This window comes from Balaenoptera physalus (genome assembly GCF_965194825.1).
Source record: "Balaenoptera physalus genome assembly, chromosome: 5".
Classification (NCBI taxonomy): Eukaryota; Metazoa; Chordata; class Mammalia; order Artiodactyla; family Balaenopteridae; genus Balaenoptera; species Balaenoptera physalus.
In genome coordinates this window covers 98,793,008-98,818,094 of record NC_138884.1, presented here as the reverse complement: position 1 = coordinate 98,818,094, position 25,087 = coordinate 98,793,008, and the positions used below count along the sequence as shown (strand labels likewise).

The 25,087-nt window shown below is 36.0% G+C and overlaps 1 protein-coding gene across 5 annotated transcripts in view; it reads left to right on the top strand.

Moving 5' to 3' along the window:
* ZCCHC4 (zinc finger CCHC-type containing 4) overlaps positions 1–25,087 on the top strand; it is a 52,984-nt gene that overhangs the window by 4,626 nt on the left and 23,271 nt on the right. For 2 of the 5 annotated variants that reach the window (XM_082464570.1, XM_082464572.1), the window contains exons 4-6: positions 14,498–14,773; positions 15,299–15,379; positions 23,347–23,419. In XM_082464570.1, the coding sequence (XP_082320696.1) occupies positions 14,498–14,773; positions 15,299–15,379; positions 23,347–23,419 (430 nt within the window). Of the gene's footprint in view, positions 1–6,811; positions 6,880–14,497; positions 14,774–15,298; positions 15,380–23,346; positions 23,420–25,087 lie in introns of all 5 variants that reach the window. The other 3 variants (XM_082464573.1, XM_082464571.1, XM_082464574.1) reach the window with 3 other exon arrangements.

Here is a 25,087-nt window from a genome sequence, read left to right as displayed (position 1 = left end):
GTAATCTTCCTTTTTGAAATACTAAAGCAAACAAACAAAAACTTTTAAAAGCTATAAACATTTATTTTTAAAAATCTTAATTTAAAAAATTTTTTTATTTTTTTAAAGATTTTTTTTTTTTTTTGATGTGGACCATTTTTAAAGTCTTTATTGAATTTGTTACAATATTGCTTCTGTTTTATGTTTTGGTTTTTTGGCTGTGAGGCATGTGGGATCTTAGCTCCCTGACTAGGGATTGAACCTGCACCCCCTGCTTTGGAAGGCGAAGTCTTAACCACTGGACTGCCAGGGAAGTCCCTAAAAATCTGCATTTTTTAAATGTTTTATTGGGTGAACTGGAATTGAGTCATAGATTTAATTTTTTGGCAAACTTGTGAAAAGAATTCATCCCTCTCCTTTGTTATAGGCGTTGTGTTCTGTGTGCTGGGAGAGACTTCTTTTTTTTTTTTTTTAATTTATTTATTTATTCATTTATTTAATTTTTGGCTGCATTGGGTCTTTGCTGCTGCACGCGGGCTTTCTCTAGTTGCAGTGAGCGGGGACTACTCTTTGTTGTGGGGCACAGGCTTCTCATTGCGGTGGCTTCTCGTTGCAGAGCACAGGCTCTAGGCGCACGGGCTTCAGTAGTTGTGGCACACGGGCTTCAGTAGTTGTGGCTCGCGGGCTCTAGAACGCAGGCTCAGTAATTGTGGCGCATGGGCTTAGTTGCTCTGCGGCATGTGGGATCTTCCCGGACCAGGGCTCGAACCCGTGTCCCCTGCATTGGCAGGCTGATTCTTAACCACTGCGCCACCAGAGAAGCCCTGGGAGAGACTTCTTAAGAAGCCTCTGTCTGGGTTGCTGATGACAAATAGGTTTTTTTTTTTTTAATTAATTAATTAATTAATTTATGGCTGTGTTGGGTCTTCATTTCTGTGCGAGGGCTTTCTCTAGTTGTGGCAAGCGGGGGCCACTCTTCATCGCGGTGCGCGGGCCTCTCACTATCGCGGCCTCTCTTGTTGCAGAGCACCAGGCTCCAGATGCGCAGGCTCAGTAATTGTGGCTCACGGGCCTAGTTGCTCCGCAGCATGTGGGATCTTCCCAGACCAGGGCTCGAACCCATGTCCCCTGCATTGGCAGGCAGATTCTCAACCACTGCACCACCAGGGAAGCCCCGACAAATAGGTTTTCACTCTCATGATAACTCCTGCTGGTTACCTGGGCTGCTGTGTTTAGAAGGATTCTGAGGTCATATCTAGGCTAAGTGTAAAGGAATACTGGGATCTGTTAAAAATGTCTTCTTGAGCTTCTTAGTAGCTTTTAAAGTCCTTTGATAGGGGAGGCTTTTCTTGAGATAACTTGATTGCCCTTTAACTGCAGTACTTAATCAGTGATTAAGTCTACTTAATTTATGGGAATTAAATCAACAACAAAAAATGTTGAAAAAGGAATTAATGTAAATTGAGCACCACTGAGCTAGGCACTGTGCGAGGTGTTTTCCATGATATATTGTTTAAATCCTGCCAAGATGGTTTACTTAGATGAGAAAATTGAGGGCTTGGAGAAGTTAAGTAACTTCATCACCTTCATACTATTAGAATGAATGAGCAGTGACTCAAACTTATGTCTCCCAGATTCTAAAACGGTATTTTTAAGCATATAAGCAGATAGTAATTAATATATGATGTGTAGTGATTTAATTTAAGGAGATATAAGGATATAAAACAAAGAGTTATATAGAGATATATTATTATGAGATTATTATAATGAGAGGATATCGAAGATGCAGAAAGTAGGAAAATAATCACTAATGGTTTCTCCCTTTGAACCCATCACCTTGGTCATTTTGTAGTCTTCCTTCTGGCCTTTTTTCCTATGCAAAGTTTTATTGTACAAGATTGTGGTCATAATGTGGACATAGTTTTGTACTCTGCCGTATCACTTTTAGCTGATAAGCATGTACTTCATATTATTACATAAGGATATTGGTGATACAGTTACACTCTATAAGAAAATTTAGATGATCTTCTTTCCTTGTGTAATAAGATTTTAGTCTGGAGCTAAACCACTGTGCAAGTCTTTGTACTACCAGAGTATGGTTTTTGATACTGAAGAATTTTTGAAATTCACATTTCGTGTTAATTAGAATTTAAAAACACTGGCTAGACTATGGAATATTAAAGAATTTTCAAAAGGTTATTTCTTGGGGGCCATAATTTCATCTGTTATTTAGTGTTGATTCTTGAGAGCATGTCTTAATAAAGTCATTTTCAACATCCTAAATCATCTGTGACCCAAAACCTCAGATTTTGTTGTCCAAGCCTCCATCCGTTCCATCCATCCAGTCATTTATTCATTCTTTGTTGAGGGTTCAAAAAGAACTTAAAATGCTAGTAATGGAGTTGAGATATATTTAAACATAATACAGTGCAAAAGAAGAATGGTTTGTGTTGACAGTATTCATAGAAAAGATTGAGTACTCTGGAAGATCAGAAACTTTACAGCTAACTTGTGCCTTAGCTGATCAATTCAGTTTAAGGATATAGTATGCGAACAGGTTTTGGAGGATGGGTAAAAGTTTTTGCTTTTGAAATGTAATATCATTGATTTCACTGGATCACTTTATAATTGATGCTCTTATGCTTTCTTACATGTTTTCGACAAGAGTGAAAGGTTTGAAATCAGTCATTTCTCAAAATTAAAAATTTTGCCTTTTTAAAACCAAAGGCTTACTAAATTACCTATTCTATGTTATTAATTACTTACTCAGTGTGTCTTCAGCTTGAGACTGGCAGATTATTCTTGTGTGTAAATGGACGTAAGGACGACCTACTGTTACTTGAGATTATAATTGTTTTCTAATTTAACTTTACACAACTCATTTATGTTATCTTATTAAATAACTACTATATTTGAAAGTGTTAAAATGCATTAAAACATTATACCCATTCTATAAAGCAAACTTTTTATCTGTTACTGTGACATAACGATAGCTTTTCATTGACTGATTTAGTTTTGAAATTATTAGAAAGGAATAATGGTAGCTATTGAGATAAATTGACCTTTCTTACTTGATTTTTATTATGGAACTGGCAGTGCTGCACAGACTTCTAGGTTCTACAGAATAGGATTTGATATTCATATTTCTAATTTCAACCATGCTTTATATTCCATATGTGTTCAGTTGACAGATTTACATTTTGTGCCTGAGACTTGACTTTCCTTATAGTTTTTAGCTGCCTGTTATGCCCTGACATGTGTTATTCTATTATGTAGTATGTTGACATCTTTATCGTGACCGCTGAAGTCTTAGGGAAGATATATTTTAATGCTAAAATCAGCATTAATTTATGTGCATCCCGATAGTTTTGTTTAGTTGATATTTCATTCGGTTATGTTTTTTTCAGAGCTCATTTAAACTCAGATTTTCAAGGTCTGCTATTAGGGAAATGCCATAAACATAATTTGTCTACTCCCGGAAAGTCAAATGGAACATCAAATGGAGATCAATAAAAATGACATTTCAAAATGCTAGCCTGCAATTTGTGCGTCATGCTGAGCCATGCAGCAGAATGAATTTCTTCTCCCCCCCGGGTGTGTGTAGTAAGTACAAATGAGGAAGGAGCACTGAGTAATCCCGAGTTCCTGGGAGTCTCAAGTTCTTCCTACCAAACTTAAAAAGAACCCCTTGTGTCTGAATGTTACATTTAAAGCCATGCAGTTGAATGATAATGATATAATTTTGAATAGAAATATGCACAAGATCTCAGTTGATCTTTTGTCAAGAGAAGGTTAATAAACTAGCAATAAAAGCTTTCTGAAGGACAGTTTTGACCAGGCACAAAATACATCAGTGGAGGTTCATTTAACATTGTTCTTTTTTTCCTTCATTTAAAAATAATTAAGCTTAGTGCCTTAAGATAGTCCCATGTAGTGAGTGAATTGCCACACTAGCCCCTTGCTTTGCACTCTCATCTCTTCCTGGTGATTTTGCAGCTTCTGCTGCCTTCAGTTGGCTTCACTTGGTGTATGATAGGCTGTCCTTTTGACCATATTTAAGTAGCAGAAGCTGGCACAGCGTCATCTGTTTGGGGAGCTTCCTTTCTCCTTTTTCCTATAAAGCCCTTGATTGTTTTCATCATTCATTCAATGACACGTGTTTACTTCTCTAATATCAAAAGTGTGCTTCTGCTCCGTTTCTCTGTTTTGGTCTCTGAGTGTATGTACAATAACTTTGTGTTTTGGGACTGAGTCATAGGATAATGGCAGTGACACTTCACCTACAGTCTGGCTGATGGCAGTTATAAATCATGTCTCAATATCCTAGATGCTAAAATGTGAAAACGTTTGCATCTTAGAAGTGATCGGATTTTGCTTTGTGATCCAATCTGACAGGCTTTCTTTTTTCTTTTTTTTTAAATTAATTAATTTATTTGTTTTATGTTTGGCTGTGTTGGGTCTTTGTTGCTGCACGCAGGCTTTTCTCTAATTGCGGCGAGCAGGGGCTACTCTTCGTTGAGGTGAGCAGTCTTCTCATTGCGGTGGCTTCTCTCGTTGTGGAGCGTGGGCTCTAGGTGTGCGGGCTTCAGTAGTTGTGGCTTGCGGGCTCTAGAGCGCAGGCTTAGTAGTTGTGGCTCACGGGCTTAGTTGCTCCACGGCATGTGGGGTCTTCCCGGACCAGGGCTTGAACCCATGTACCCTGCATTGGCAAGTGGATTCCTAACCACTGTGCCACCAGGGAAGTCCCCAGGCTTTCTTTTAATGGGTGGGTTTAGCCCGTTTTCATAGCGGATATGACAGATATGCTTGGTCTTAGTTTTGTTATATATTTTTATACTTCCTGTTTTTCTTGCTTCTTTTTATTCTCTTTCACACTATGGTCTGTGTTTGTTTTTCTTTTTTTAACGTGTGTTTCTTCTGTATTTTTGTTCTAATGGTTGCCTTTGTAACTTTTTAAACCATATTTAATTCTTTTTTTTTTTTAGATTGCCTTCCTCCATCTAAAAATGAGAAATGATTACTTAATATGTTTCTTCTTCCTCTCTCTTTCCTTCTCTATAATTACTATCTGATTTTTTAAATTAATAATATTTTAAAATTTTATTTATTTATTTTTATTTTTGGCTGCCTTGGGTCTTTGTTGCTGCGCGCAGGCTTTCTCTAGTTGCGGTGAGCGGGGGCTACTCTTCCTTGCGGTTTGCGGGCTTCTCATTGGGTGGCTTCTCTTGTTGCAGAGTACAGGCTCTAGATGCGTGGGCTTCAGTAGTTGTGGCACTCGGGCTCAATTACTATCTGATTTTAGTTGATTATTTCTTTTTAGGGTTAACCTTTATGCCTTTGAATATTGCTTATAGCTCTTTTACTTGGTTTTTCTGTTTTAAATTATATCTTTTGGCCGATGGCTCTAAAACATGAGAAAATCAATATACTTTTTGATTTCCCTTTCCCTTCCTTTTCCCATACCAGTTTTTTTTTGGTTTTATATTATTTACATTTTGTACTCTAACTGTAATACCCATATTTTTTCTGTTTTTAGTCTGTGGTCAAATGGATTTAGTGCTGACTGATAGCCCCTTTGCTGTAGTTTCTTCACTCATCTCCTATTTGGCTGAAATTCATCCTCTAGCAGTTTTACTTTTTTTACAAAAGGCTTTTATTAATCAAAAAAATTTAAATCAAAATATCTGAGTGGCTATTGTATGATTCCATTTATATAAAATATGTATATCATAATAACTTCTGTCCTACACAGCTTTTTATTTTCCTCCTAGTTAATAACAGTTTTGAATTTGTTGTTATAGTGACTATTTGCTTAATTATTTATGTGCTTCAGAAATGATTCAACTGCAAACTCTCTGCCTGTTGTCTGAATCCTTTCAGAACATTCAAATGTAGCATAATCTATTGGTTTCATCTTCTTGGAGAAATTTGTCCTAGAGCTTTCAGAAATGTTCCCATCTGTAATGGTTGCCCTTTCTCCTTGGCATCCAGCTGTCCAGCAGGTTCTTCATGAAGGATCCAGGTAATATAACTATATAACCTGAGTTCTTCCAAGTCCAGAAATATTTAATTCCTTTATTCTTTTTTTTTGAAAATTAGAAATTTGATCTCTTTATTTTTTCTTTTACATATATATTTTTTAAATTGAAGTATTGTTTAATTTACAATGTTGTGTTAGTTTCTGGTGTACAGCAAAGTGATTCGGTTCTCTCTCTCTCTCTCTCTCTCTCTCTATATATATATATATATATATATGTGTTCAGTTATATATTCTTTTTCAGATTCTTCTCCATTATAGTTTATTATAAGATATTGAACATAGTTTCCTGTGCTATACAGTAGGACTTTGTTGTTTCTGTTTCATACATAGTAGTGTGTATCTGCTAGTCCCAAACTCCTAATTTATCTCTCCCCACCCATCTTTCCCCTGTGGTGACCATAAGTTTGTTTTTTATGTCTGTGTAACTCCTTTATTCTTGAATGGCATGGTACTTAAGTATAAAATTATTTGGGTGTATGTTTTACTTGGGGACTTTGCAGGATTGCTTCATGTCCTCCAGAGCAGTGCTTCTAAAATGATCTGTGTTAAAGGGTCAGTCTTTGCTTGTTTGCTTGTTTTATGTTTTTATTTTTATTTCTAGTCCACTGGGATCAGATACTTCTGTAAATATAATAGAAATAAATAACTAGAAAATAAAATGAAAAAAAGAGAAGACATAAAATATAAGCCCACATTTTTTATTATTAGATTGAACAGACCTAAAAGTACTCTGTCTAATTGGTATAAAAGTTTCTAAACACGTACTCTGGATGTCTGTCTTTGTCTCATCAGGAACTGGAAGCGTTTGGCGGCCAGCTCCAGTGCATGGCCCTCTTTGCGGAGCACTGTTCTAGAGTTAAGTAGGTACTGTAGATGTCTGGGGCCAGTTTGATTTTGATCACCCAGCAGTTGACTTGATCTTTTTCCTGAATGCTTAAAAGGAAGTAAATATTTTGAGATCTTGCATTTCTGAAAATACCTTTATGCTGTTACTTGATTGATACCTATACAGATGATAGAATTCTAGGTTGGGAATATCTTTCCTTCAGGGTTTGGAAGGCAGTGCTCCATTTTCTTCTGTCTTCATTATAGCTGTTGAGAAGTTCAAGTTCAACAAGTTCATTCTTTTTTTTTTTTTTTAACAAGTTCATTCTGATCTCTTATGTGTGACCTGTGACTTGTTTGATCCCTCTGTCAGTTTTTTAGAATCTTTTTATTCCTAGGGATGTGACATGTCATGATGATCTATCTGATGTAAGTCTGTTTTATTTTATTTTGCTTGGTGTTAGGTAAATCCTTTCAAACTGGAAACTCATGTTCTTGGGTTCTGAGAAATTTCCCAGATTATGTCCCTATTGCCAAAGAATGAAAAACCAAGTCTCACATGATTTTAGGGCTGAGTACAACCCGGGTCTTGCTTAGTGATCTTCTGGAGTTGTCTTTGTTTTCTTTGAGTTTAACTCTTCCCTTTACTTTAAAGCACTTCTTAATACCTTTTATTTAGGAAAATTTCAAGCATATACAAGAGCAGAGAGAACAGTATACTAAGAACCTCCTGCACCCACACCCAGCTTCATCAGTCATCAGTACGAGGCTAATTTTGTTTCTCCTGTACCCTCTACCCCGACCTCCAATCTGGACATTATATAGTTCTACCCGGAAACACTTCTCTATGTATCTTAAGAGATAAGGCCTTTAAAAAAAACATGATCATGATACTATTAAAATACCTAAAACATAAACAATTTTTTAATATTACGTAGCATGCAGTTAGTGTTCAGTGTTTCTCTGGTTACCTCATAAATGCCAGTTTATAATTGGTTTGTTCAAATCAGGATCCATAGAGGCTTTACACATAGCAATTGGTTGATATCGTTAATCTTTTATTCATTGAAGAAACAGAGTCATTTGTCTGATAGAAATTTCCATATTCTGAATTTGGTTGATTGCATCCTATAGTGTCAGCTAACATTTATTCTATCCCCTGTATTTCTTGGAAAGTAGAGGCGTCCCCAGAATCAAGTTCAGTTTTAGGAGCAACACTCTTCTGTAAGTTGTGTGGTCTATTTCCTTTTATATCACATCAAAAGGCAGATAATGTCTGGCTGTTCACTTAGTGTGTTATAAGATTGGTTGTGTGTTCAGGTCATATAGGTATAGGCCAGCCTATACCATCCATTATAAAGTTCTATGTCACTGTTTCTTTTAATGATTTCAGCAATAATTGATGATCATTACCTAGAGTTATAAGGGTTTACAAATTCCTGTCATCACTCATGCATTTATTAGTTGCCATTCTTTAAAGAAGAACTTTGTTTCATCAACTGTTGACTTAACCGTGTTACAGTTCATCTGGGAAGTCAAGATAAATGTTTAATTCTTCCCCTCTTATTGTTTGTTTTCAGCCTGTTTTCAGAATAATGATTTGGTACCCCAGCAACTTACAAAGTTGACTTATCAGGGTCATTGTTCTTTTATTTTTAATATCACTATGAAAACATGTATTTTAAAAATTCAGTTTTTTTTTAGTTAATTGAAATTATTCCTTTTGGTATAGCACTTTTTGAATTGGATTTAATTTTTACAATATGATGGAAGTTATAGGTAGGGTGCCCATATAATTTTAATCCAAACCAGAATACTTTCTGAGAGTAAAAGGGGGCACTAACTAGATGGAACTCCAGGACAACAGATGTGAACTGGGACTGTCCTGGGCAAACAGGGATGTATGGGCACCCTGGAGGAATGTGGGTTGTTAGGGGAAAATTAACATTTTTTCCCCAAATTTTTCAGCTTTACTGAAGTACAATAATTTATGTACAATAAGTTGCACGTATTTAAAATTACAGTTTGATAAGTTTTGACGTGAAACCATCTACTCATGAAACCATCACCACAATTAACAATATGAACATATCCAGTACCCCCAAAAGTTTCCTCCTCTACCATTGTCCTATATTCCTCCATCCCCAAAGGCCGCAGATAACCACTGATCTGCTTTCTGTCACTATAGATTAGTTTGCATTTTCTAGAATTTTATATAAAGGAATTATACAGTATATAGTATTTTTTGAGGGGATGTGTGTCTAGTTTCTTTTACTTAGCATAAATATTTTTGATGTTCATCGATGTTTAAGTGTTTGTATCATTAGTTTATTCCTTTTTATTCCTGAATAATACTGTGTTGTATGGATATATTTTCACCTGTTTGTAGACATTCAGGTTGCCTCCAGTTATTGCCTACTACAAATAAAGCTGCTACAAACATTTGTGTATAAGGGTTTGTATGGAGTCATGTTTTTATTTCTCTTAGGTAAATACCTAGGAGTAGAATGGCTGGATCATACGATAAATGTGTTTAACCTTACCAAACTGTTTTCTGAAGTAGCGGCATCATTTTACATTCCCACTAGCAGTTTATGAGGTTCTAGTTTCTCCCCATTCTACACAACACTTATTATTACTTTTTAAGTTATAGTCATCATATTAAGTGTGATGTAGTATCACATTGTGGTTTTGATTTGCATTTCCTTTGATTGTTAATGATGTTGAACATCTTTCCATGTGCTTATTGGCTATTTGTATATCTTCTTTGGAGAAATGTCTATTCACTTTCTTTGCCATTTTTTAGTTGGTCTAGTTCTTTTTATTGTTGAGTTGTAAGTATTCTTATGTATTGTGGATGCAGTTCCTTTACCAGATACACGATTTGCAAACATTTTCTCGTTCTTGGGTTGTCTTTCCACTTTCTTGGTGGTATCCCTTGCAACACAAAAGTTTTTAATTTTGATTAAGTCCAATTTATTTTTTCTTTTGTTGCTTACGATAAGGGTGTCTTTTGAAGAAAAGTTTAAAATTTTGATTTCCAATTTATTGGGTTTTTTTTTAATACTTTGTGCTTTTTAAGTCCTATTTAAGAAATCTTTGCCAAATCCAATCATTATTATTTTCTCCTATGTTTTCTCCTAGAAGTTTTATAGTTTTAGCTCTTAGATTTAGGTCTATGATCCATTTTGGCTTAGTTTTTCTTTTTTTTTTTTGGCTGTGTTGCGTGGCATGTGGAATCTTGGTTCCCTGACCAGGGATTGAACCCATGCCCCCTGCATTGGAAGCATGGAGTCTTAACCACTGGATGGGGAGGGAAGTCCTTGCTTAGTTTTTAAATATGATATGAATAGGATCAGGCTTTTGAACCTTTTAAAATCAGTTTTTCAGTATCTGCAAAAAGTCCTGCTGAAATTTTAATTGAAATTGTATTGAATTTATAGATAAAATTGGAAAGAATTGACATCTTAATAATACTGAGTTTTATAATCCATAGCCATGGTATATCTCTCCAGTTACTAAGTCATCTTTAATTTTTCTCTATGAAATTTTGTAATTTTCAGTGTACTGTACTGGGGTTATATGTCTCTTGTCAAATTTATTCCTAAATATTTTATATTTTTAATGCTATTTTAAATTGTTATATTTCAGATTTCAGTTTCTGATTGTTTATTGCTAGTCTGTAACAATAGAGTTGATTTTGTATATTATCTTTTATACTTGATAAGCTTACTTATTTAACAGCTTTTTTGAAGATTTTCTTAGGACTTTCTATATACATGATCATGTCTGTGAGTAAAGAAGTTTTAATGTTTCCTTTCTAATCTGTGCCTTTTATTTCTTGTTTTATCAAAGTGGCTAGAATCTCTGGTCAGTGCTGAGTGGAAATGGTAAGCGTAGACATCCTTGCTTTATTCCAGTCTCAGGAGGAATGCTTTCAGTCTTTCATCAGTGGTGTTAGCTGTAAGTTTTTCTTAGATGCCCTTTATCAGGTTATGGAAGTCCCCTTCTATTCCTCATTTTCTGAGATTCTTTATCACAGATGGATGTTTGATTTTTGTCAAGGGCTTTTTTCTGCATCTAATGAGATCATTTTTTTTTTTTTTAGATTTTTAATACGGTGCATTGCACTGATTGAATTCAAACATTAAAGCAACCTTGCATATCTGGGGTCAACTACACTTGGTCATGATGTATTACCGTCTTTATGTATGTGTTTTTGATTGACTAAAGTTTTGTTAATAATTTTGAGTTTGTGTTCATGAAGTATATTGGTGTTTAGTTTTCTTATAATTTTTTTCTGGTTTTGGTATTGGAGTAATGTTGGCCTAATGAAATGAAGTGGGAATTATACCCTCCTTTCTGTTTTTTTGGAAGAATTTATACAGAATTGGTATTGTTCCACTGTTTTCTAATTTCCAGTGAGAAATCTGGTATCATTCTTATCTTTGTTCTTCCGTGTCTTTTTTCCCTCTGGTTTCTTTTAAGATTTTTCTCTTTATCAACTGATCTTCAAATAATTTTATTATAATGTATCTTATAGTTTTCTTCATTTCTTGTACATGGGGTTCACTGAGCTTCTTTGATCTTTGAACGTAATTTTAGAAAATTTTAACCATTATTTTTTCAAAAAATTTTCTGCCCCCTCCCCCCTTTCGGGGGTCCATTTTCATGTATTTAGGCCCTTTGGTGTTTCATTTTGGATAGTTTCTAAGGCTGTGCCTTCGAGTACACCAATTTTTTTTTTTTTTTTTCTGTAGTGTCTGAACTGCTGTTAGTCACATCAAGGGTATTTTTCATTTCAGACAATTAAAAAATCTTTATAGGTTTGATTTGGGTCTTTTTATATTTTCCATGGCTTTCCTTATGCTCATGCTTTCCTCTACCTTCTTGAACATATGGAATATAGTTATAATAAAATGGCTTGAATGTCTTTGCCTACTGATTATATTATCTCTGTCATTTTTGAGTTGGTTTGAATTGATTGATTTTTTTTTAATTTTCTCTAATCATGGGTCATGTTTTCTTGTTTCTTTGCATACCTGGTTATATTTGATTCAGTGCTGGCAGTGTGATTTTTACCTTGTTGTATACTGGATATTTTTTATTCCTTTACCTATTTTTGAGTTTTGTTCTAAGATACAGTTAAGTTACTTGGCTAATGTTTGATACTCTTGAGCAGGAGTTGGCCAACGACAGTCTGCAGGCCGAATCTGGCCATGCCTGTTCATTTCTGTTCGGGTTTGTGTTGCTTTTGTGCTGCAGCGATAGAATAGTCGTGACAGAGAGAATGGATGGCCTGCCAAGCTCAAAGTATTTACTGACTGCTCCTTTATAAGCCCTTGCTTTTGAAGGCTTATCTTTAAGCCTGTTGGAGGACCAGAGCAGCCTTGGGGTAGGGCTGATTTCTTCCCACTCCTGAGGCTGTATGTCCCGAGCGCCCTACCTGATGCTTGTGGATTCAGAGGTTTCTCACTCTGGGCCCTGGGTGATTGTTCTACCTGCTCATTTCCAGCAGTCCTCTCTCTCTTGGTAGGTAGTCTTTTCACGCACCTGCTAATCAGTGCTCAGCATAGACTGGAGGGGAATCTCAGCAGGCCTTGGAGCACTAGCTCAGTGTCTGCTGTCTGCCTTCCGTGTACTCCATGCGTACCATCCAGTGCTTGCCTTGTGGATCCAGCTGCCTCGGCCTCCACGATTTCTCAGCTCTACCTCATCAACTTGTTGTGCTATGTTTGGGGCCTCCATCCTGTGCAGCCAGCTCTCCACGGGCAGGAAGCTGAGCAGCTGTACTGCTCACTCACCTCTTCCCTCCTCTCGGCATTCACTGTTTGGGCTGCCAGTTGTCCAATATCTTTTTTTTTCCTACTTTTTTCTTTTGTCCAATATCTTAAAACTGTGGTTTCATATATTTTATCAATTTTTTGAGGGCCAGGATGGTAAATCTGGTCTCTGTTGCTTTTTCGTGGCTGAATGTGGAAGTCTTCAACAAAGAACAGCTACTAATGAATAGTAATAGTAGTGAATTCAGTGTGTCTGTTGCCAGGGAGGGTGCTGGTTCCTTCCACTTGCATCTCATGTCTTAGGGGCCCTTTTCTCTACTGACACTCTTACTTTGAATTACTATTAAAGTTTCTTCTAATATCATGCTCCTTTTTCTTTCCAGTCATAGATAAAGCTGTCAAAAGAACAGTTATCATAGAAATAGAAACATTTAAATTACCAGCATGATGAGCTTATTTCTTGCTATAGCCATTCAGAATATCTATTTCTCACTGCCTTGGGTGCTTTGAAGTGAAACTGTGCTTATATACAGAAAGTTTTAATACCCACTTTGATTCTGTGCTAAGTTCACAGTTTTTACAATGCAGTTCAGAGTTTAGTTCAACTGAAATCATATGACTCTTCTCAAACTCTAAGAATCCTTTAGTGCACTATTTGACATGCTTAGATCTAGACATTTCTGACCCTGTATGAGCCATGATAATCTTACTTATTTTTCTTTTGTTTTCTTACTCTGCTTTCTTTTTTAAAATTTTTTAAAGTTTATTTATTTGTTTATTTATTTTTGGCTGCTTTGGGTCTTCATTGCTGTGCGTGGGCTTTCTCTAGTTGTGGTGAGCGGGGGCTACTCTTCATTGTGGCACGTGGGCTTCTCACTGTGGTAGCTTCTCTTGTTGCGAAGCACGGGCTCTAGGCACATGGGCTTCAGTAGTTGTGGCACGCAGGCTCAGTAGTTGTGGCTTGTGGGCTCTAGAGCGCAGGCTCAGTAGTTGTGGCTCATGGGCTTAGTTGCTCCGCGGCATGTGGGATCTTCCTGGACCAGGGCTCGAACCCATGTCCCCTGCATTGGCAGGCGGATTTTTAACCACTGCGCCACCAGGGAAGTCCCATCTTATTGTGATTTCTTAGCTGGATTGCATATACAAAATCAGCAGTTTTAAAAACGTACTGTGATTGTCTTCTCTCTTTAATCATCAGTAATAAAATGAAAAGAGAGGGGAAAAAACCCCAAAGCAGTGACTTTGAAATCAGATATAAAGATGACTTGAAAGGGATCAAATAGGCTATCTGGTATCGTATTTTTTAAGGCTTTGACTATTGTTTTGCTGCTTTGGGGGTGAGCTTCTCAGAACTGCCTCCATCAGTACTGCTAAGAATAGAGGAACTTTGTGGGAACATTTTTTCTTTTAGGAGGTAATTTTTCTTGCTAAGTATGCCATAAGAAATTGAAGAATGATCTTAATTTCTCATTTGAAAATGACTGTCTTACTGAGCCAGACTGTTTAACACCTCCAAGTTAGAACACATGGATTTGTCAATAATTTTAAAGGTGATAGTAGTCTCCATTACTACTAAGTTGTTTGAATAATATATTACATTCACATTTTAAATGGATATTGATCTTCAGCCAGTGACTAAATTGGAGCATCTCAATTTTTAAGAAATCGCTGATTCTTTTCCACTTTGTAGGTATGCGGCCAGACATAAATCCTAGCCAACGTTCCACAGATTGTTTTGTACCTTTGCTTCTTCATGCAGTACTCTTTAGGAAGTAATGATACTTTTTGCATGTTAAACCTGGCGAAAATCAATTGTCTTTAAAGCAACAAACTTAAAGTGTATTCCTTTGTGTTTTGTTGTGTCTTGAAGGTACTTGAAGTTTATTGAGTTGCCCTTGTCTCAGAGAAAGTTTTGTCAAAGATGTCAGCAGTTGCTGTTGCCAGATGATGAGGAAAAGCATCGCAAGCATCAGATAGTGGGTGATATTTCTATCACCCAGTTAAAAAGGCCCAGTCAACTCCTTTATCCATTGGAAAACAAGAAGACAAATGCCCAGTATTTGTTTGCTGATAGGAGCTGTCTGTTCTTGGTAGACCTACTCTCTACCCTTGGGTTCAGAAGAGTACTGTGTGTTGGGACACCAAGGTATGTTATATGGTATTTTAAACATTCTCCCATCACCGCTATTTAAACTGTAAGAAAATTTATTAAGTAGTTATTTATTGGGTTGGCCAAAAAGTTCGTTCAGGTTTTTCCGTAAGATGTGGAAAACCCAAATGAACTTTTCGTCCAGCCCAATACTATGTGCAGGTTACGACCTGAAGCTTCAAGTATGCAAAGGGAGTGTAAAGCATGGTCCCTCTCTGAGGAGTTTGTAATCTTTATTCCACTTGAGAGAAATCTTTATAGATTTCTCATATATGATAGGAGATTCTTTCTGATTTGATTCTTAAGTTATTTATTATTTTAGAGTTTTCTGTTTCAGATGAGACCCATCCAGTGTTTTAAAAATATTTGTGAAATTTAAACTTTGCTTATACTTGCCAAATTTTCTTCAGTGTTTCACTGAAATATTAGAAGTATCAGGAGAACATTGATGGGTTTTTTGTTTGCTTGTTATCTATGGCATTTGTAATTTCTTATTAAATTTGCTTTCACTAATTGCTTTAGGTTGCATGAGCTGATCAGGTTGAAAGCATCAGGTGACAAGAAGTCTAACATTAAAAGCCTTTTATTGGATATTGATTTTCGGTAGGTTTACAAAGTATAATATTTATTCTCCTTCATTGTGTTCTGTTTCTTTTTAATGTTTTCGTCTTATTAATCCTATTACAATCCTTTACTTAACATTTAGAAGTAGTGATTGGTTATAAGGTATCATTTTAGTCATATAGACTCAACATGTAATCTTCCATATTTCAAACAGGGAGGTGGTAGATTTCTCCTTTTGCTAGTGTGCTTCCTAAATTTTCTCTGTGAATATGTCTAGTTGTCTTAGGCTTATAATTTAGAGATACATTTCAATTGAGTGAAACTTCTTCTAATATACTTATTTTTCAAGGGTAATTCCAAATTTCCTCCAGAATTTTGTTTCATCATGATGTTTTAAGTGTGATAAGACATGTATTTTAATATTTTTACTGGATGATGTGCATACTGTCTTTCACTGGACATGACCTGAAGTGAAGGGAGCGCTAACTAGGAAATAGAAAAGTCCCGAGGCAGAGGATAAACAAACAGATAAGCTTTGTGGGAGAGGGTCAGAATTAAATGGCACCTGATGTGTTGGAACAAACAGGTGAGACAGTGGACCACATCTTGAGTCCCCCCCTCTGGTGGTAATTGAGAAGATACAGACGTTTGATTTACAACACAGGATGGCAAATGTGTCCATCCTCAGACTCTCTGATTCTGTAAACTTGAAGTACTCGTCCTAGTTTCTGTAATTGTTTGATTTCCGGGAGTTCATGGTGAGTCTGTAAGACACTGTGTTCTTAGTATATTTTACTTGTTCTTGAGTGTATTGAAGGAATCGGGCTTTGAGTTTCTTTTTATTTAATCTGATAGAGTCTATTTGGCCAATATTCCAGCATTTGCTGGATTCTCTCTAGTATTATTACTCAGGTTCTCTATGAAATTACATATGCTTTTTCTCCCTAAAAACAGGCAGACAGATTTTTAAAGTGTAGAAAGTCACAATAAAAAGTATGGCTTTCGTTATTTATTTTTCTTTAGATTTCCAAGTCAACTTTAGGTTATCTAATATAAGCACATATATTTCTCAGAAATAACCCACACTTTCTGTAACACTCATCCCTTATTAACAGGACTAGCACACACTTTACAAATACCTGCTTGATGTGAGTAATCCTCGGGAAAATGGAATTCCATAAGTGATAATATGGACTTCGTCTTAAACTCAAATTCTTTTTTTAAATTGAGGTATAATGCACTTGAAATTTACCATTTTAAAGTGTGTATTTCAGCAGTTTTTGGTATATTCACTGGGTTTTGCAGCCATCACCCATGATTCCAGAACATTTTTAATCACACTAGAAAGAAACTCCTTACTTCCCCTAATAACCATTAATCTGCTTTCTGTCTCCATGGATTTGTCTATTCTGGATGTTTTATATAAATGGAATCATACAATGTGTGACCTTTATGTCTGGCCTCTTTCACTTTAGCATAATGTTTTCAAAATTCCTCCATGTCATAGCATATAACTGTACTTCCTTTTATGGCTGTATAATATCCCATTGTATGAATATCTCAATTTCTTTTTTAACTACCATGTTTCTTTCCTAAAGTATTATTGTTAAATTATTATAAATGTATTATTTTAAAGGTAGAAATTTAACTTTTGAGGTCTTATAATAACAATATTAACAATAACTAGTATTTAGTGAATACTTGTCACGTGTCAAACCCTATTCTAAATCCTTTGATCCTCACAATAGCCCTATAGGGTAGATACTATTAACATTCTCCTTTTCCTCAGAATAGAAAACTGAGGTACAAAGAAATTAAATAACTTGACCAAAGTCACAGTTTATAAATGTCCAGCTCAGGATTCAAACCCAGTCAGTCTGGCCCCCAAAATTAAATTATCCTCTGGAAATAACTTTGCTTTTGGAAGTGTATATAAGCCTTTCTTATATAGCCTATATTTCTCTCTTGTCATCCTTCTAGCTTTCCCTTTTTCCACCTATCCCCCTGCTTTGTTCCACAACAGTTTTCAAATGTGTTAATAACTGGTTTCCCTGTTATTCATGTATTTAGAGTCAGGCATTCATATTAGGCAGGAATCTTTCTTTCATTAGAGTCCCAGAAATCCATTTATGTCACTGTGAATGTATTGGCTCACACTGCTGGAGTCTAGGGTATAACAGGCTTCAGTCCAATTGAGATCCTGGGCCTCACATAATTTTTTAGAGCTCTGTCTTTCTCTCTCTACCTCTCATTCTGTGTTTCTCTCTGTACTGGCCTTATTCTGCAGACAGCTTCCTTCATTCTGCCAAGGACTTTGGTGGGCAGCAGCTTTAAACTTACATAGTCTCAGCTGAACTGCCCAGTAGAAAAAGAATCTTTCCCGAGAGCTCCAGCAGCAAAACTCCAGTGAGTACTCTGCCTACCTTGCCTGGGGTTACATAGCCATTCCAGAACCATCACCGTGGCCTGGCAGATAGGGTGCTATGGAGTGGGTTCTCCATAGGAAATAGGTGTTTGACTGAAACGAGGGGAGATATAGGTGCTGGAAAGACAAAAAAAAGACAAAAAAAAATGTCCACAACAGAATTATTCAAGACAATATATGTCAGCAGCACATACGTTTTCATCTCTCTTGGGTATTGTATTAATTTGCTAGGGCTGCCGTAACAAAATACCACAGACTGGGTGGGTTAAACAATAGAAATTTATTTTCCCACAGTTTTGGAGGCTAGAAGTCGAAGATCAGGGTGTCAGTAGGTTTGGTTTCTTCTTTTTTTTTTCCTTAATTTATTTTATTATTTATTTATTTATTTTTGGCTGTGTTGGATCTTCATTGCTGTGTGCGGGCTTTCTCTAGTTGTGGAGAGCAGGGGCTACTCTTCGTTGTGGTGCATGGGCTTCTCATTGCGGTGGCTTCACTTGTTGCAGAGCACGGGCTCTAAGCGTGCAGGCTTCAGTAGTTGTGGCACACGGCCTCAGTAGTTGTGGCTCACGAGCTCTAGAGCGCAGGCTCAGTAGTTGTGGCGCATGGGCTTAGTTGCTCCACGGCATGTGGGATCTTCCCAGGCCAGGGCTCGAACCTGTGTCCCCTGCCTTGGCAGGTGGATTCTTAACCACTGCACCACCAGGGAAGTCCCAGGTTGGTTTCTTCTGAAATCTCTCTCCTTGGCTTGCGGATAGCTGCCTTCTAACTGTGTCATCACATGGTCTTTCCTGTGTGTGTGCACATCCCTGGTATCTCTTTATGTGTCCAGATTTCCTCTTCTTATAAAGACACTGGTCATACGCATTGGGGCCCACCCTAATGACCGCCTTTTAACTTAGTAACATCTTAGTACACCTGAAACTAACATAACATTGTACATCAATCATATTTCAATTAAAAAAAATTTAAAAAGGATAAATGCTTAAAAATTAATTTAATTACCTCTTTAAGGGCCCTCTCCCCAAATACAGTTACTTTTTGAGAGACTGAGGGATCAGTGCTTCAGAATATGAATTAGTTTGGGGGACACAACCAAGGCCATAACAGGTATATACCTAGGAGTAGAATTGCTTGGTCATGTGGTAATTCTATATTTAACTTCTTGAGGGACTCCCAAACTGTTTTCCAAGGTGACTGCACTGTTTTACTTTCCCAACAGCAATGTATGAGAGTTCCAATTTCTCCACATCTTTGTCAACACTTGTTATTGTCTATCTTTTTGAAGTAGTGTCTCATTGTGGTTTGTTTTGCATTTTATTGGTGGCTAATGTTGTTGAGCATCCTTTCATGTGCTTATGGCCAATTGTTTATCTTTTTGGAGAAATGTCTATTCAGTCCTTTGCCCATTTTTAAAATTGGTTATTTGTCTTATTGTTGAATTGAAAGAGTTCTTAATATATTCTGGATACTAGACCCCTATCAGATATATGATTCGTAAATATTTTCTCCCATTCTTTGTGTTTTTTCACTTTTGATGGAGTCCAATCATTCTGTTTTCTTTGGTTGCTTGTGTTTTAGGTGTCATACCAAGGAACTATTGCCTAATCCAAAGTCATGAATATTTACACTTGTTTTCTTCTAAGAGTTTTTAATTTTAGCTCTTACATTTAGGTCATTGATTTCTTTTGAGTAATTTTTATATATGGTGTGAGGTAGGGGTCTAACTTTATTCTTTGCATGTGGATATCCAGTTGCCTTGGCACCATTTGTTAAAATGATTATTCTTTTCCCATTGAATGGTCTTGGAACCTTATTGAAAACCAAATGACCATAAATGTATGAATTTATTTGTAAACTTTAAATTCTATTCCATTGATCTATGTCTGTCTTATGCCAGTCCCACGCAATCTTGATTATTGTTGCTTTGTAGTGAGTTTTGAAATTGGGAAGTGTGAGTCTTTCAACTTAATTCTCTTTCAAGATTGTTTTGGCTATTGTGGGTTCCTTGCACTTCTATATGAATTTTAGAATTACCTTGTCAGTTTCTACAAAAAAGCCAACTGGGCTTTTTATAGGGATTGCATTGAATTTATAGATCAATTTGAGGAGTATTTTCATCTTAATATTAAGTGTTCTGGTTCATGAATATGAGATGTCTTTCCATTTATTTAGATATTCTTAAAGTTCTTTAAACAATATTTTGTAGTTTTCAGTGTGCAGGACTTGTACTTCTTTTGTTAAATTTGTTCCTAAACACTTTATTCTTTTTGTTGCTATGGTAAATAAATTGTTTTTTTAAATTTTATTATGTATTGTTCATTGCTACTGCCCTGTTTACTTGTTTTTAAAAAAATTGCAATAAAGTACACATAGTAAATATATGGTTACCATGTTAACCATTTTTTAAGTGTATAGTTCAGTAGTGTTAAGTAAGTGAAGTACATTCATATCGTTGTACACATTCTCCAAAACTCTTTGCATCTTACCTGATGTACTTTTAATTTGAAAGATTTATATGACCCTTTAACTCTTTTGCCTTAAATGCCATGCCTTGTAGTTTTACCTTTCTTGAGCCTGTAGTTCAAATCCCCTGGTCAGAATAGGGAGTAGGGGATGTGGATAAAGTTGTTTTATAACCTATGGAATACACAGATGCTTTTTTTCTTTGTCTATAAACCTCTGTGTGTGTGTTGCAGACAAAAGCTGAAGGTATAGTACTATGGTATCCTAGCATAGGTTCTTTGATAGCTACTCTGTTTCTGAGTCAGTTCTGTAAAAGGTCAACATTGGGTGCTAAGATAGAGCTGGTTTATTGACATATGTTAGTAGCCAGAATGAACTCAGCCTGTTGCCTGTATTTACACTATGATGGAGTGTGGGGTTGGTTCAGATTTCTCACAAGGACCACAGTTAAATCAGGGAAACATTCCTTTGTGGTGTAAAGTGGTACTGCATTGTTCCTTCTGGCACTTTGACTTTGGCTTGTTGTTGCCCTACGTAAGGTCCGTGCAAGGACGCAGAGAACTGCCTCAACACCAGGGCTGTATGTAGATGTGCGGTAAATGTCCTTTTCTGGGGTCTAAGATATGAAGTTAACATTTGCTAAGATGGATTTCTATATGCTCTAATTTTAGCATGAAAGATATGAAACTGGCAAGCTATCATCCAAATAAAGTTGTATCAAAAAAATGTATTTCTTAGGCTCATTTCATGAACTAGTTTAATTCAGCTCTTGATTACATTTCCTTTGTGTAGAACATGTTTCATACTTGGTAACTGACTCTGATTTAAAGAGAATGAATGGCCAAATTAAATGAGTGTCCTTTTGAGCAGTTTTCAAGTGCATGCATTTCTGATTGGTTTTGTTTGCCTTATTCAATGGAGAGAATAATTCTTTGTGGCCAATTTCATTCTAAGAGGGTGATGTTGAGTGATTTTTCATAATTTAAAATATGAATAATTATGCTTCCTTGTTTGTGTTTGATGGAAACTTAGAACTGAAATCTTGGTTTTTTCTCTCTCTGGCTCTGCCCACTGCTGCCCAGAACATTTTGGATGAGTGTGCTATGCTGAATTTTATGTAAATAAAATTTTTTTTTAATTTTAAAAAATGACTATTGCATCATGAAGCAATGAAAATAAATGGAGGAGGGTAGAAATATATTTAAAAAGAGATTGTATTTCCCCTTGCTCACACAAAGCAATGCAAGAGCGAAGAACACTCTCAAATGATGGTTAATCCACAGCTGTACTAGTATTAACATATATGTGTAAATTAAGTAACTGATATAGCTGTATTATCAGCTATTTGGGATTTGGTTAAAGAGGAAGACATTTGTTTATTAATGGTAATTTACATTGTCCCACAGTGTTTTGGAATGTTCCTTGGGTTACAGTATATAGTTTAAATATTTTTCAGTTATTCAAACCTTCTGTTTATTTCTTCAGTGCAAATTTGTTTTATGAAATCAGCAGATGTACTAACAGTATCTTAAGTGATATTAAGGGATATTGTACTGAGAATGGCGAACAGCTGTTCTTCCATCTCCACAGAATAACAAGAAACGGATTTAGATTATAGGAGGAGATATTTTGATTGGGCATAAACATAATTTCCTAACATTAGAGTCACTGAGACATACATCTTTATAGTTGGTATTTATTAAAATAATGATACCTGACATTTCAGTATATGCTTTGTAGCTGGCATTGTATTCAGCACTTTACATACATTATCTTATTTATTCTTACCAAGTTCTATGAGGTATTATAGAAACTATTTTCCTATTTTGTAGATGAAGAAACTGAGGCTCAGATAGGTTAAATAACTTACTAAGATTACACAGCTAATAAGTGAGAGACCCAGAGTTTGAAACCAGACCACCCGACTGTACAGCTGTACTCTTAGCCTCAGTGTAATAGGAAGAGGATAAACTAGGCTTGTCCATTGTATTAAATACTCAGCATGGTTGGTGATCAGTTATAGACGGTCATGAGTAACTGCGAGTAGAAGTAGAAGCAAAGAAGCACCGCTATCGTGATTTGGTTAAAGAAGCTGTGTAAGTAAGGATGTGTCCCTGATTTTTTCTCAGTCTTTCCACTAGGTTATGAATTCTGTAGAAGGATGGTGTGGTTCATATGTGAATTATTTATGACAAAACTGTGGAAGTTCAAAATCCTATTGAGGTAAAAGAGGTTTCTATATTATACAAAAAAAACCTCAGAAGTCGGCAAGAAAGACATTAAAGCCCATAGACATAAATGGGAAAAACAGAGCTAGGCAATACAAATAAAATTAAGGAATAAAGAAAACTCAGTTTTGTAAGAAGTCAAATAAATGCAAATTTAAGCCATAATGTGGTATGAATTTTGCCTAGTAAATTAGCGAAAATTTATAAAATGTTAATACCCAAAGCTGGTACTCTCATTCATTACTGACTGCATTTTAAAGTAGTATGTTAGAAGAATAAAATGACTCAATCAGTAAATAAATATCCTCTTTCCTGGCACTAATTCAGTATATATGAAATGCGCATACTTCTTTTCTCTTACATATTGAGAAGCATATTTTATTAAGCTAATTCACAATAGACAAGAAAAACTCTGTATTAAATACCTTTTTTTGTTAACCACGGAAGAAAATAATTAACAGCTGTTGAGAAGAAATGTTGATTCAGTATTTTCCTTAAAATTATTAACTGTGAGAGATGTATTTTAATTGCCAGCCCATCTCAAGCTTAAGTTGCATAATAATCTATCAGGAACATGACTATTTATGTAGACTCTTCTGGTCCATAGGAACCAGAAGATTATATGTGTTTTTTATATATGAGTGTTCTGTAGTTTCGCCACTGGCTTATTAAACTTGGGACCATAATTTAAGTTTGTTATTCATCCACTGTTGCTGACTTCTTGAGATTTTGGGAAAGTATTCTTTATTTCAAAAAACTAAAGGATGATGAAATTGATTTTATTAAAGGTGTGATTTCATAGTTTTAAAATTTAGTTTACATTTATTTATTTATTTATGTATAACTATGACCAGACAAGTAACTGCAGTAATAAACAAATTATCTTACAGGTATTCACAGTTTTATATGGAAGATAGTTTTTGCCATTATAACATGTTTAACCATCACTTCTTTGATGGAAAGGTAAGAATTATGACCATTATCTCTTTCTTTTATTGTATTTCCTTCATTATTTTTCTAGGGTCCCTCAAGAGCAAATGGTGGCTTTTCTACCATTTATTGATATTTATTTTTGTTCGTTCACTGAGTGTGTATTGAGCACCTAGAGGTGATCATGTTATTCATCTTTCATGACTTTTCACTGCTTCTTGGGTGAAGAGCCACTTTCTCACCAAGACTCACGTAGCTTTTTGTGATCTGACCCCTGCCACTCTTCAGCCTGTCCTCTCCCTGTTCCTGCTTTGCTGTTCGTGTTCAGGACATATGACCTTCATCTCAAACTGGCCTTTCCACCACAGGGGCTTTTGCCCAGGCTGTTCCCTCCACCTTCTACTCTCTCTTTGCCTTGTTAATATCACCTCATCCTTCAGAACCCTGTTCCAAGTCACTTTCTTTAGCCTCCCCTGACCCTCAGACAAGGTCAGGTTCTCCTTTGTAGATTTATGATCCTGTAATTAAATAATTCTGTGTTTAGTTGTTTGCTGTCTGCCTTCCTGATAAATTTCATGTCCCAGTTAAGGGGATTTATGGTTTTATTAAACTAATCCTTAAAAAATAGACAGTGTCAAGAGTTAACTCCAATCTATGAACTCTGGGTGATAATGTGTCAGTTTAGGTTCATCACTTTTAACAAATGTCCCACTCTGGTGGGTGCTGTTGATGGTGGGAGCGGTTATCCATGTGTGGGACAGGGGGTATGTGGGATATCGCTGTACCTTCCTCTCAATTTTGGTGTAAACCTAAAACTACTCTAAAAAAAAAAATAACCGTATAAAAAAGGGAGAGTGGTTTAAAAAAATCTTCTTTCAATATGATGTTAATAACATCATTGTGAATAAACAACATAGCAGAGCTGATATTTCTACTCCTAATTTGAGCTCTTTGTCAGTCCCATTACAAAATAAAATCTATGACCAACCAAGTAATCACACCTGACAGGAGGTTGGTCAAAAATGTTTGAAATTATCAAGACTACTTGAAGCATATCCATACATATATGTGATGGGTATATATCAATTTTTAAAGAATTGTGAGCCATGTTTAAGTATATATTGTGCTTTAAGATATTAGCTAATGATAGAATGAAAACCAAGCAAGACTAAAAAACTAAGCATTCAGGAAATGAAAATAGATTCTAAATTGTTGGTTGGGATTAAAAAAATGAGACTCATTGAAAAATGAGATTTAGTCAGTATAGCCAGTGATGTACTCCTTCCATCAGAATCCATTTAGCATGGGGATACATATTTTTCAGCCGCGAAAGCTATGAAAACCAGGTATTGGAGTAAATAACAGTTAGAATTAGACTTCACTGTTTCCCAAAGCGCTTGTGTGGTTGATAACCACTAGAATTTGAGAACTGATTAGATGAGCATGAAGGAGAACGAGGAATTGACAGATCGCTTGACAGTAGATGAAGAGGGGCTTCTCACCTCGGACAGTGACAGTGGGGAAAAGAGAGGAAAGAAGTGGATTCTGAAGGCATTTCACAGATGGAAACCAGAAGACTGGGTGTAATTACTCTGTGTACACCTGAAACTAATATAATGTTATAGTCAATTATACCTCAATCTAAAAAAAAAAAAAGAAGACTTGGTGATAAGTGTACCGGGGGTGAAGTCAAAGATGACA